Here is a 15237-nt window from a genome sequence, read left to right on the forward strand (position 1 = left end):
AAATTCAGGGAGCAGCTATATTCTGTGTTTTAATGTACCACAACTAAAAACTTGCTGGTCATATTTATGTCCCCTTGTCTGGTTTAGAATTCTGTGAGGACAATGTGCACAGATTAGATTTAATAGAAAGATGTAAATATTGCCTTCATCTCAAGCTGTATTTAATAACTGGGATAATTAATAAATGCATTCCTAAATTATATTTTAATTTTGTTTGGATCGCAAATGATTAGAGGAAGGGAATCATCATAATACAGTGTTAATGGTATAATTACCTTCTACACAATCATAAACAAACTTTTAAAATGCTCCTCCTGCACAGGTCACTCTCTGACTTTCAATGCATTGCAATAAAGAATACAGTTACTGTACACTGTAGCAAACTGAGTTAATTATTAGTTATTGTATCAAAATGCATAAGTCACCATTAGTCTTTGGGGCCTTGACATCAGTGAATGTTCTTGTTTCTTTCGCTTTTCTCATGTGGTCACTTTGCAACTGCCAGCTTCATGCTTGCCTCGTCAGAATGCTTTTTTCAGCAGCGTGCTTCTCATCATCAAGCAAACTTTTTGTGAACAAAATGCATGTTTGTATATTCTTTGACAATAGAATCTCATTTATCTAAGTGTCCTTTTTCACTCGAATTGGCAAATCCGATCCACGCGTGCTCACACTCAAGTCGATCTGAATTCATCCATTCTAAACCAAATACACAAGTGTCACATGTCTGCATGTGTGCTTGTGTGCAAATTCCCAAAGGACTTGGATAAATGAGGAACTACTGCAGTTTATAGTATGTAACCAAAATGATTTCACATTAAGAACCTACCATTAGAAAAATGTATGTAAACAAAATTAAATCCTACTAAATTTGACATAATTGGTGTTCAGTGACCTGTTTAATTGTCTTATAATTTGTTAACAAAGTGATGATTTGGATTGATTTTGTGCATGGTGTCTGATTTGGAAGGGGAGCCAGTGGTGATGGTAAGTTTTGGGTCAAAAAAATCGCTTAAATCTGGGCAAGAAACCATTTTAAAGAGGTAGGAGTTTATCTTGTAGAGGAAACCGGGCCTCTGTGCCAAACTGGTCGCATGGTTAAAGCAACCGGACCGACTGCAGGACCATTTTTGCTTGTGTAATATTAATTGGACATTGCATGCAAGTGTTGTCATGATTTTGGTTCATTATTGTCTTAATCAGAAGTTAAAGGAAGGTAATCTCATCCAGTTTTTTTCCCCTTTCTATTGAAAATATTTTATAGCATTTTGTGTAAATTTGCTGTCATGATTTTAATATTTTAATACACAGTGATAAAATAGAACTGCTGACTGATTATATGTTTTCTTTTTATAGGCAGTGTATGGGCCCTTACACATTCTCATTTGATTACTTTTGCATGCTTCCAGTCACAAAACAATTTATTTCCCCACCAGTAGCATGATGTTTGCCTCACCTGTTTGCTTTCCCAACATGTAATTCTTCTCTCTGTCTGCTTTATTAGTATAACAGATTTCACATGGCAGTGTTCTCACCTCCACAAAACTCACTTTTATTGCGAAAATTAATCTTAGGGCAATTCCATTCGGGAGGCAATCTCTTTTTTCATCGCCAACATATGCTCACTGGTCATTGCCATCACTATTGCGACCAAATCACCTGAATAGATTTCTAGTAACATGAGACCCCACTGTGCGTTCTGAAACCTAAGAGGCATTGCTTTATCGCACCCAGCTCTATTTGTTTAGGTTATTTTCTCTTGCAGTGCATTTCATCACAGAGCAGCGTTTCATTTAAGAAAAACAAATCTCGTACATAGACTCCATTCAGTCGAAATAAATAGTTGTTGATACCAAAGTTGGAGTACGTCATGTTTTTAAAACAGTCAGATAAACACAGCTTTAAATGAGCCTAACAGAACAGGACGAACCCGCCTCAAGCCTCAAGATGTTGTGCTTTTTATCCCCCTCGCCATCTCATGCCTCAGGATCAATACTGGTTCTTAAATCATTTAACTGTGATGCCAGTTTTATCTGCCACCAACAAAGACTTGCTTGAAAGAATCTAATTCGTCAAGGTTATATCAAATATTCAGAAGGGCTCATTCAGTTACAACTCTGTCCTGTATCCCAGGTCAGTGTCTGACCAAAAAACGGGGTGACAACAGTATAAAAGTCTTTGAATAAATCAGCATTTCCTCTGCAGGGGTTACAATAGGTCACTTGCATGTGATGTATAATGCCTTGCATGGTGACGACATGCAATGGCCAGTACTAGTCTGCATGCTGCTTAATGAATATCTTCCTCTCTTTCTCTTTGCCTGTCTGTGCTTCCAGAAGACAACTATACTGAAGGTGGGTATTTTAATCATCCTGCTAAATTTTGTGTGCTTCCAAACTGTCATGACTATGGCTTCTTTATATAAATGTAAGGAAATGTTTTATAATGGTATTGGTATCGCTATTACTGGAGTGGTAAGTCTGGTTGATCAAATTTTCATCATATTTTTTTTTTTCTTTTGTCATTTGTTTTAAGCGGGAATTCAGTTCTTGGTCCAGAATTGCTGTAAATGCGACAGATGAAACATTTAACTAATGAAAATACATTTTTCTTAACGTCACATATTGAAAGGTCCTGTGGTATTTAAATCAAATAATGTTGGCATGATTTCATATAGTATGTGATGACATTACACATTCCACTTCACTGTGATAATTCTTTGTGAATATAAGAAATGCAATACCTACGCTATATTATTATATATTATTTTTCATGTTGTTTTGAAGAAAAGCATTAGATTTTGCTTTTCTTGGTGTATTCTGTTCAACAGAGTACTGCTGGTTTGCTGAGATACCCACACTGTTTAAAAAAAACCCAATCAAAAACAGGTTGAGATGTGAAAAAAAGTACTGTAAATAATGGGAAAAAGCATCATAAAAATTCAGTAATTTTGCAAAATAAAAATATTTTCTCTCCTGAATTGTACATCTTTAAAAAGATAAGTAATATATGTTCCACACTGATGTGTTCCACACATTCATTCAACATTTTTGTTCTGAAAACAAGTGAACCTTAGTAAAATTATCAAACCAAAATTTATTTTCCTTTTGTTTTCCACTAATTGTATCTTATTTTTAGGAATATATTCATGCTGTTAAATTTTGCATTTAATAATTTAAATGGAAGCTTCATGATTATTCAACTATATAGAGAAAAATCTGTTAAATTAAATCGTTAAACTATGTAAAATTAGCGTTTTCTTTTTGTTAACATTGTATACTTAATATAAAATGATTTTTTTAAAAAAAATGCAGTGCTTTACTTGCTTCAATAAAAAAAATCCAGATTTTTTTCACCCAAAAGCCAGTTGTGACATTTGATAAATCAGAAATTCAAATGGCATCTACTAAAGACATTGAATAATCTGCGTTGGCGTCCTTAAATAAAGGATTTGTTAAAAAAAATACATTATTATTAAAGTATTGTTGCAGAAAACATATGTACATATGTATATGTTAATCAGTATTAATTCATGAGATGAAAAGAACCAATTAAATCAACTAAAAGCAGAGTTGTCCTCATCTTCACAGTAATTACTACCCTAAACTGACAGTGTGATACATTGGTTTTCTCAAACAATTTGGGAAATCTATGCAGCTTTAATTTGGTTGAATATGAGAAATGTCTATCTTCTATCTTCTACACAGACTTTTCACACAAAAGTAGCTCCCATTGTTTGGCAAGATTGGCCACTTTGCTTTCATCAAGATTTCACGAAGACTGAGTAAAGGATTGCTAATTTATAATATTTACATTAATTTGAAACTGCGCTCATATCAGTCAGTTTGTGAGCTCGTTCTAAACCACCTGCTTTCATTCTCTGGGCTAAGAGACAGATTTAATGGTCGCTAAATAACACCAGCGTTTCCAGCTTCCAGGTGTTGTGGAAAGTGTTGGAGCTAAATTGCAACATTCAAAACATAGATGCCAGAGCCACCTACTAATCATACCAGTGCTGTTAATGATATGCTTTTAGCTCCTTGTCCTGGTAAATATACTGTTTAACTGTGATCAAGTGAATGCAATACAATTAAACTCTATATTTAGGCAAAACGGCACAGTGACCAGAACATATTCAGTGGTCTTCCTTTTTATATCTGTATGATATGAGTCAAATATTACGTGGACACTACAACTGCCAAACAGTCGATATTTGTGTGCATTTTAAGTGCTGTGGGTGGGGTGATCATCTTAGAGGAAAGAGGTCAGCCTGAATTTAGATTTTCTGAATGATGCCTAGTAAGTGGCGATGATGCATTGCAACCAGGTTTGGTTGGCTAAATGCTCATCTTGCTAACCCTGTCTGTGCATCCTCCTCTTTCTCTCCGTCCCACTTTTCCCAACACTCCTCGAGTAACACAGACATCTGCTCTGAAAGAGATGCCTGCGTGTCAGTGTCACACAGCTTCCCATGATCCCTTGTTCTCTGCTGACTGTGCTCTTGTTTTCCTTTAAGGTCTGGCACACCTGATGATGGGCGACCAAGGTATGAGCTCCGTTCCTTTTCCCCGTCATTCCTTCATTGTCCCTCCTGGTCCCATTGTGTTCAGAAATGTGTCCGCCTCTAACTCCTGTGCAACGCTCAGGCTTGAAGCTTCAGATATGGGCTGTCGATTCACATATTTTGAATGACCTGGTTGATTTTCGTTCTTCAAGTGACTTTTTTTTTTTCCATATGACCCCTTTTTCAAGCTCATTTGGTTTTCTACTCTGCGCTCTGCTGGGTAGCCGTGTCATTTTTGTCCCCCCTCGCATTTCTTTATTTAATTATTCACATTCACTGTACTTTCTTTTGTTTAGTGGTGATGTGGTTCAAGTAAAGGGACACTTGCATTAACATTATTTGGATGTAATGCATGATGGTGGAGAATAGCTTACTGAATTTTGAAGCTAATCCTCATCTGTCCTCGCTCAGTAATGCATGTCGCGAGTGTCTGCACAGACGGTCTGTCCATTCTATCTTCATCTTTCATTTGTGTGCTACTACATATCATGCAGCAGAGCACTGTTGTGAAATATTTTTCTTATTTTTCCACTTTCCATTGTTATTCTCGTTGCTTTCACACATTTTCCTCCCTCCTATTTGCACATACTTGTAACCATCAAGCCTCTTCCTCCAGTCCTCTGTCCTTTTCCAACTTGACCACGACACTTATTTGTGTCTCCTCTCCTTTTGTTCTCCCTTTTTGTCTGGAATCTGCTTTCTTCATGGAACATTTCATCAAATCTCATAGGTAAAAGTAAAGGTACTACCCTTTCAATTCTCTGAATTCGTTATGCTATGACAGCAGTGTTTGTGCCATTATATACTCACGCTGAAAGAAGTATATAAAGTCATTAGCATTTTTTAAATTGCTTTTTCAACTATTAATGAAAGCTTTTCAAGGTAGGTGCCGCTTTCACTCTGCATTCACACGTTCAAGCTGTGTCACCTGTTCTTTTCTGCTTGATGCATGGGAATCATAAATGAGACCCACATGGGCATATGAACACAATAGTTGCTGTCCTATTTCCAGTACACCACCACCCAGGGGTAACTACATTATTTTTGTTCAAATTACGGGTTTTTTTTGGGGATTGCGGGTGAGGCTTGATCATAATGTTGTGGGCCTCCCATCCTGGCTGTGATCCTCACCTCTTCTCCCTGTGGGGTAAGTGGACTTCTGATCTTTACCATTTGACTCTCCTCCTCAGGGCAGAGAGGGGAAGCTTGGCTTCTAAGGTCCCTACTGAGCATTCAAGGTAAAACTTTGATTCTTTCAAATTGAAGTAAAGCTAAATATTGTACATCCTCATTAGCTTACAGTAGTGTGATGCACTTGAATGTCAGTATGTGTGGGTTACTAATTGGAGAATAACACTGAATAATACTGTATAACTAATTTGAAAAGTAATGAGGAACACTATGACATTCAAGCATTTCATTTGCATTTGATATTTCCTCCTTGATTTTGCTTGCTCTTGCTTTGAGATTTACTGTCATTAGTTCTATTTTTTATAAATTTTCATAAACCTGTTTGGAACATTTCTGTTTCTTGACACCAAATAGAAGCTATTGTGTTCTGTAAAATGCCATCTCTTATCTTGTACTTGTGAAACATCATCTGAACAGGTAAGTCTTTGAACTGACCTGTGTGAAGTGTGAGGAATTACTTAAAGCTGTTTTGGTTTGTGCAGTATGAGATGTTATGCTGCAGTGATATATAGGAAGACACAGAAGTCGTTCACACACACACCCACACACACATACAGTCATATTTCCATTTCTTCAGAGGAAATTGCATTGCAGTGTAATTCCTGGAAACTTATCCAAAACCCTCAATCTGCCACACTTTAGCCAAGTCTTAAAAACCAAAATGTATAGATTATGTAATGGGAGCTACAAATACACCCTCTCACATGCACCTGTGCACATCAATAAAAATCCATTGCACACTATATAATGTAGACACAGATTTTTCCATCTTCTAAGGTAAGTGTCATTATCATTGTACTACCATTTTTCTATTGGTTGATTATATTTCTGGAATGCATCTGAGTGTGCTTTTTATTATATATTTTCCATACAGTACATACAACAAATGTGATTCTTATTACAGTTTTCTTTTTCATTTTTAGAACAGAAAGTCACTGTAGGTGCTGCTCCAAAACAATACATTTTTGCAGCCATCGCGTTATGCTAAACTTTGCAAAATCCTTGGACTAATAGACTGTTTGTCATTGACTTCATTATGTAAGATCAAATCTAGGCATTTGGCATTCTGTAAACACACAGGCTAATTTTATCCTGCAGTGAATTTTTTCTACCTGAAACATAAATGTATTCATGAGTAAAGCCAGTGTAAATGTAGTGATACTGGGAAGGATTATGTAATCTATGACTAGTCAGTTGTTCCCCCTAGTGTTAACTATTTACACTAGTTAGCTGGTCAAATAATGGAGCGTTAAACCCCTTTCAAACCCCCAGTGCTCACTTGGTACTGTCTGTTGGTTTTAGTGTACCCGACAATGCTTCATCTGAAGATGGGGTTTTTACTACACTGTACCAAATACCCAGCTTGTATGTGGCAGAAGGAAAGCCACAGGGAGAGATTGAGATAATGCTGATGAGGCACAAATCTGCCATACGTGGCACACGGCTTCTAATTCGGGCCGTGGTTAGTTGTCCCCTGTGACGTACAGTGTGAAACCTAGTCAATCCAGTTATGCACTGTGTGGCCACACATATCCCCACATGGGCACTAAATCTACGAGTGACGACAAGTGCTTGTATTCATTGTCTGCTTTAGGCTTGTGAGAATATTGTGTATTATGTTAGCCCCCCCTGAGGTCCTCCTGTGCCACGTTAACCACTTGTATGGTTTATCCTCTGTTTCATTGCTAGCCCTTTTGAGGATGGGCTTGTGTGTGTGCGCGTTGCTTTCTGCTACTATACTGACACTGGATTCCTAAAACCTTGCTTCCATCCAGCTCCAGAGAGCAGGGCAGGATAAGTCATAATACCATTGGCACATAAATCACCAGGGTATTTAATTGCTGTCATCACAATAAACTGCCATGTGCAGCTTAAGGGGAACTGCAGGCTGTGCAGACAGGCTTACAGGTACAACCGGGCTATTTCTAAATTAGTATACTTCCTAATGTAATTGCTTTCACTTTCTAAAGATGGAAATTGTCCCTTTTCATCACACTGTGCACATACACCGGGATTTCTGTGAAGTGGGCGAGTGAATCCCTCTGCTAGTTTGTTTGTGCATGACGTGTTATATTTTACATGTCAAATTAAATGGATGTTTCAGATACGCTGTTCCTCCTCTTGTTTATATTACAGAAAGCTGACACACAGGGCATTCTAACTGGGTGGCACAGATTTGTAGAGATGGCCCATGACTTTAGATATTAACTTTGGAATTATCTTATAGATTTCTGCTAGATATGCAAGAGCTGTTACAGCTGACACAGATAACTGCATTAGTTATTCTAGCGTCTAATCCAGGACGTGTGCCTTTAACCTTGAAGAACAAGCATCTTGTAAGAAGGTGTATGTATGTTTGTATTTGTCATGACATTGTACAAAAATGGATGGTACTTAAACTGGGATTCAGCACAGCTCAGTGAGTAAGTACTGTGCGAGTGTGTTTAGGTCAGTGAAAAACACTGACAAAGCTTCACTTGACGTACAGTATGTGGGATTTAACCACCCATTTACTTCAGCACAAGTGATGTAGGATGATGTAGTGTCCAAAATTATGCAGTTTGACAGTCTCTGTAACTGCAAAGGTCATAATAGAGCATTATTAAATTTCAAGGGTTCCAACTCACACAGTTTAAAAATAGCAACAGTGTTATTATATACAGATAGGTGACAAATTAAAGGAAAAATCCCAAACATTTGTCCCTTTATTTAGGGAATTTGGTGGCATTGTTATACTGTGGGGTGCATTTTGGTGGCATGGTTTGTGTCCACTTATCCCCTTAGAGGGAAGGGTTGTTGCAGATCAATACAAACTTGTTCTGAGTGATCACTTTCATCCTCTGATGAAACATTTCCATCCTGATGGCAGTGTTCTCTTCCAGGATGACAGTGCCTCCATACATTGGGCACGAAGGGTCACTGGATGATTTGATGAGTGTGAACATCATGTGAATCAAATGATATGGCCTTCACAGTCACTGAATCTCAAGCCAGTCAAACACCTATAAGGGATTTTGGTCGAATATGTTAGACAGCGCCGTTAGACAGTATTATCTTTTGGAAAAATGGTGTTCTAAAACTCCAGTAGAGTTCTAGAGACTTAGAGAATCAATGCCAAGACACACGACAGCTGTCCTGGCAGTATGTTGTGGTCCTACACCTTACTAAAACATTATGCAGTGAGTTTTCCTTTATTTTGTCACCTATATGCGACAGAGCTGCACTTGAGGACAACACGGCGGAGTCGACAGCGTTTGTTCCACATTTGTGTTGGTTACGATGCTCATGAGTTCCATATTTCTTCTTTTCCTTTATAGTAAGATTGACAGGATTATATAGTGACAACAACATAATGTCACAGTGCACACATGAATGTAAAGGCAGATATAAGTGACAAACTGTAATTATGATGACAAATAAGTGAAAGATCTGCCATTGTTCTCATGATAGATAGTCATATTTTAAGCTTTAAGGCGTGCATCTATGTGTGTGTGTCATAGTGTACTTAATACCTGTGATGGTTGTGGTGTTGTGTGCGAGTTGGAGGAGCAGAGTGGAGGTGATTTTCCTGAGAGATACTTTATACAATTTGTTGTGATTGCTACAATTAGAGAGTAGCCCATCTAAAGCACATGCCACCTTTGCAATGGGAAGACAGCAAGTACTTTTAAATAATGTGAAACGGCATGTCAGAGCGCAACTTGTCAAGACTTGTCTACTTTCTTTATCTGACAGGTAACACGATACCATGTGGTGTGCGTTGAATCAACAACAGATGTTACCTTTGTAGCTTCACATGAAGACTGCCAGTGAAATTCTTTCAGCTCCACTGACTCCCGCAGGATTACACTTTCTTAGCTTTAACCCCAGACATTAAGCACATCTGTGTTAGCAGTCTTTTCTCGTTGAATAGATAGTAACCTGTACGGCACGTAATGCGATCACAATGCAAAAATCAAGACACCTTTTATTGAGAGTGGCAGAGTGCTCGTTCCTGAAAGTCTTGATTCATACTTGCTCTGGAGGCCACACTTTGAGTTAATAATACCTTACCGTAAGTGGTCATCTGCACTGCCATTATGTAAACTGCGAGTGGAGGTGCTATTTGAGAAGTAGAATTTTTCAACAAAAGCTCAGCTAGGTTTTTCTGTAGGTCTTGGCATATATGCAACATCATCGCCATCTGCTCTGAAATTCCCAAATTAAGAGCCTGGCTGAATGCTGTGCTGCATACAAATCAGTAGCTGTTTTTTCCCCCCTCTCAGGAAATTATTGCCAAAATGCAGAAAAAAAAAAAAAATCTAATGACATAAGACCCTAAACTAAAAAGGCGATTTATTGTTATGAAGAAAAACAACTAAAAAGACAGTTAATGTACAGTCAGACCCTTCCAGCTTTCAAAATATGAGTGAAGTAAAATCCAAGTGCTTACAAAAAGGCGTGGACCCTGCCCTTATATTTCTGTGTTGCTTTGCAGTTTTTGTCATATTCAAACAGCTCCTTAAGTGGCCAGAACGATTTTGTACGTATCTCAAACTGGAATTCTGATTTGTCTAACTGCAACCAGAGATCTTAAATTACAGTTCTGACTGAGTACAATGACGTTGCAGATATCTGCAGCTGAATAATGACTAATTGTGATAAAGTTTTACATATCTACAGTTTAATTTTGATTTGTTGTAATTATAATTCCAGATGGCTTTAATTTCCTTCAATTCAGCAGATCTACAATGTTGTTTTTAGATATGTATAATCAAGTTTTAAGGAGACACTCACTCTAGACACAAGCACAGATGTTTACCATGACATTATCTGGCAAGTGTCACAATTTCGCTCAGTTTGAGATTTTAAGTCTCAGTAGCATTTTCTTTTTCTCCCCACGTCTTTGCTGAAGTGTTTCAGTATTACCTTCATTTGTGTAAGTTTAAGCAAATATTCCTGTTGACTGACCTAATTTTCAAAGCTCAATCCTTAGCACAACAGCCATTGAACTGGAGAAGTAAGCAGGTTCCTTCTGAAATAGTCTAAATCCCTATGTTGAAACTTAAAGCGAAGGGAAAACAAATCTAATACTGATGTTATAGCTTTATCACCCTCATTAGCTGCAGGCAGCAGGCCCCTCAGGGCCTTTACTAAGAAGTTTAATTGTTGCTCCATCAAAAAAAGAATTGACAGACTGCTAAGGAAACAATAGAGTGGCTTCATTTATTTGTATTGAGTCAAGAGAATGCCACTGAAATTCTGTCTAAACTAATTTCACACGTATAATTACTCGTGCTTCCTCATAACAATAGTGTGAAAACATGATTAATGCTCAAGGGAGGGGGGAATGAATAAGTGTTATCATAATTAATTGTGAAGATATGACAGGATATCATCATTTGATTGCAAAAGCAGGTGATAATTGTCTTTGATTAGTGAGACAGAACAAATCCATTGGTGCAAATCACCTTTTAAACCTAATTTTACCAAAAAATAGTGCTGCTGTGTTAAGAATGGCACATCAGTTTATCAGTAGAACCATTTAAAAACTGTATAAATCAATGAAAGAAATTGACTTACAAATTGTTACGTGTAGTTTACCATCTTGGTAGATCCTCGTCTTAGTATTTTATTATTTTGATTTGCATCCCCCTTAAACAAACCCATCATCACAGGTTTAATACAAGCAATATTAAAGCAATTTCTCTACTCCAGTTCTTTCATTTGAATGATATTCAGGAAAAAAAATCCCAATTTTTCCCATTTCTTATTCAGTCCTATCTTGATAATCAACTTGGAAACCTCTAGATTCATTATAGGACCTTTTTTTATTGGGAGCCAACGAGAGAAGTCAGAGGCTGTCGAAACATGGCTTTAATGCCTTCATGCCTTCAGACTTGCTCTTAAATCAGAAACAAGACTCAGACTGACAGATGACGAAAAGAAATGTAAAGAATACAGCAAAGTTTCAAAAAAAAGTGCTCTGGTGTGTGCTTCAGATATCTACTGGCACAGAGTTGCTTCTTTAAAATCTTTGAAAAACTTTCTTCCCAGTGTCTCCATATTGACTTTATATGGAGCCAGTCTGATAAGGGATTGGCTTCCTTGTTTCCATGTTGGATTCAATTGCACAAGTGCTCTAAACAAACAGTTTTACAGCAAGATGTTATGTGCACTGAATTCGTATTTATTACATATTAATTTACCTCTTTTATGCTTGCTCTGCCGAGCTTACCTGTTCCATAAACCACCCAGGGCCATCAGTGTTTGTTACAACCTGGGTAATTGTACATAATGGGTCACAGAGGCAGTGTTCTCTGCATGCAAGATGGGGAAACAGACTCCTTTGCAGCACAAAGAAAAAAGGCCTATAATTGCCTGGAGTGAGATTTGTGTATCTTGACATGGCAGATTGGCAAGACTGCACTAAAGCTCCACAGATTAGTACATTACCACAGATTCTGCTCCCGAGGGGGAGGCAGGAAGACACAGAGAGGGAGTGAAGGACTTAAAGCAGACAGGGAGAGGCATTTAAAGAATGAGCACAAGGAAATGGGCAGAGAAAGGGAGAGGGGTACTATGTGGAAAAGTAGAAGCGTGATAAAGTGGGATTATAAAACAGAGGCATGTGATTATAATAAACACAGAGGGGAAATACAGTGATGAAGGAAAAGAATAAAACACTCAAACCGTTGCCTGAAGTTAAGCGAGAGTGGAGTTTTTTTGAAGAAAATTGGGTTTCTTTGTTTCTAGCAAACATTTGTTTTCATACATCAGACCTGCTTGCCTGGTTTCCTGATAGACATGTTTTGCCTCTTTGTGCCAGTGTCAGCTTCATCACCCACGTCGTCAATCAAGTAAACACTAGCCTGTCTTCAAATCAAAAACTGTTACACAAGACAGATTTTTCTGAAATTGGAGGTGGGTTTCAATAGTGTTTCTGCCTTCTTATGTAGATCATCAATGGCAACGAAATCTAACCGCTGTCTTTGGATTAATAGTCATCAATGCCTCTCCCAGGGAATATTTATAATGAAAGATGACAAGCATATATTTTTTTCTCCGACCTAAAGAAAGGACGAAAGAGAATGTAGAATAAAAAGGTTGGATCAATATGAACAAGGCTCATCTGGCTCCCCAGGTAGAGTGGAAGGAGATCTGCTCCAGATCAATATTGCTGGTCGATGCCAGTGAGAGACTGCAGTGATGAAAAACTCTATTTCTTGGCCCGCAGAAGGAAGTGGATGAATTGTAGCAGAAAATAGATTAAAGGTAGATACCTATGCTTCAGCTGTAGACTGTGAAATGCATCCTTTGCATGTCGGTTTGTTTAGTTATAGCTCAGCGTTTAGATCATGGATTATGGCCCTGTTACCGGCCTTCACTGAAGGAACGCTGCCAAGTGTTGTTATGATGTACCGTAGACGGTTTAAAATCACATTCATCCTTGCAGTAGGTGTTATGAAATGAGATTAAAAAATGTGCACAATGCATGTTTATAGCGCGATGTATGGTGCTGTGGTGCTGCTTTGTGTAGGTGATTTATGAGAGCCAGCCAGTGGCTTAGCTACCTTCAAAGAGATTGTTATTTTCCCCATCTTTAACGGTCCGTTCATCTTCTCTCATTACACGGCAGGTCGGCAACATGTTACTCCGCAGGTCCGTTGAAAAAAAGGGATCCAGTGCGACTGATTTATATGCAACCACTCTCACTACGTATTCATGTGTCCTTGACCACTGCGTTGTCTTGTCAAATGTGGCATTATTGTGAAACAGCTGTGACAAAATAGACAAAATAAGATGAAGTAGATTACAGATATTAAGATTTCCAAGTCGTAAAGCTCGCAAAACTTACAGTTTTGGCTCAGAATGTGAAGAGTCTCCATAACACAAATGCACCCATATCCACACCTGTTAGTTCTTTTATACATAGGAATTTTAAACACAAGCAAACATAAACCTGTAATCATTAATATGCAGAGAAACAACATTAAACTACATATATTACTAGATTAGGATTAATGAACACCAAATTGGAAATATGTGGAATATTTGAAACTGGTTTTAACAAGATGCATTTACAATCATCCTAATTTATTACATAATTAATATGCAAATCATTATATCGATCTGTCAAACATTTAATTCACTTTATCATCAGCGAGCCATTCATTACTGGTATTGACATTTCTTTTCACGAATTTAATCACACAGAAACAACACTACAAATCAGCCTTTAGCTATTAATCTCCGCTTTAATAAACTAGTGCAGCAATCAGAACAGGGCTGTTGCTCAGCCTCCAGTGTTGCTGCTTGCAGCTTTCTCAATGTCATCGAGCATCTGCTCATCCAAACTGCTTGACACTCAACACTGACTGCATTTGGTTATCACATTAACGTTTAAAACTCACATTATCTGACACCTTGTTAGGCTTAACAATCACTGTAGAGAGAGAAGGTTCGGGCTTGCCCACTCTACATCTCTTTAGGTACAACATAGCCTACGGCTGCCTCTAATGAATAACCAGTAACACTAAAGATGTTTTTTTCCGACAATTCCATTTAGCAGATGTTTTAATCCAAAATGATGTACATCTGAGAGTAGATATAGCACAAGCAAGGATCTAGTCAAGAGAAAACAACCTGGATAAGTGCCATAAAACAAGTTCAATTGTGATGATAGGACCTTGGTGCCTTTTTATTTTTGTTATTCGATTATTGAATGATCAATTTGCCAGATATTCTAAAAATAATTTCTCATAGCTTAAAAATGATCTCATTTATGTTTCAATATTTTATTCAGTCATCCATTCATGATCCTCTAATTTCCACATTACTGTTGTGTTGTGATCGTATTCATAATAATAGACCCAAATCTGTTAGATGCTTGATCAGAAAAACTATATGAACATCAAATTCAAAAGGATTCTTGTGGAGAATCAGGGTTTTTACTAAGTTGCTTGACCCAAACTTATAATGGATTCATTTATGAGTAATCTGACTTACGGTGAAGGCAGGACAGGTCACCAGTCTATCACAGGGCTACACATAGAGACAGACAAACACACTCACATTCACACCTACAGACAATTTAGAATCATCATTAAACCTCAGCATATTTTTGGACTGTGGGAGGAAGCCGGAGTAGTGGAGTAAAACTATGCATGCACAGGGAGAACATGCAAACTCCATGAAGAAAGAGCCCAGGCCCAGGCTGGGACACGAACCAGGGATCTTCTAGCTGCAACAGTGCTGACCACCGAGTCACTGTGCTGCCCTTCATGAGTAATATGCAGTTAAAATTGTAAAAACTGTAACAACAGTCTATATTGTTAGTTTAATCTTTTTTCTCTTATATATGGCTGTTAAAGTAAACAGAAAATATAAAGAGCCAAATATTGTTGTACAATGATGCATGGTGTAACGTTACGCTGCCATAGCCACACCGGTGCAGAAATTACTTTTTACATGTGGGCGATGAGGAAACATCGTGTTGACTA

The 15237-nt window shown here is 37.8% G+C and overlaps 1 protein-coding gene across 23 annotated transcripts in view; it reads left to right on the plus strand.

Moving 5' to 3' along the window:
- LOC111562983 (neurexin-1a) overlaps positions 1–15237 on the plus strand; it is a 249785-nt gene that overhangs the window by 16780 nt on the left and 217768 nt on the right. For 9 of the 23 annotated variants that reach the window (XM_055018390.1, XM_055018392.1, XM_055018396.1 and 6 more), the window contains exons 3-5: positions 2337–2354; positions 4517–4546; positions 5755–5802. The exons of 5 other annotated variants lie outside the window; for them this stretch is intronic. In XM_055018390.1, the coding sequence (XP_054874365.1) occupies positions 2337–2354; positions 4517–4546; positions 5755–5802 (96 nt within the window). The remainder of the gene's footprint in view (positions 1–2336; positions 2355–4516; positions 4547–5754; positions 5803–15237) is intronic. 9 more of the 23 variants (XM_023261828.3, XM_023261827.3, XM_023261832.3 and 6 more) reach the window with 5 other exon arrangements.

The sequence above is a fragment of the Amphiprion ocellaris genome, chromosome 16, assembly GCF_022539595.1.
Source record: "Amphiprion ocellaris isolate individual 3 ecotype Okinawa chromosome 16, ASM2253959v1, whole genome shotgun sequence".
Lineage (NCBI taxonomy): Eukaryota > Metazoa > Chordata > Actinopteri > Pomacentridae > Amphiprion > Amphiprion ocellaris.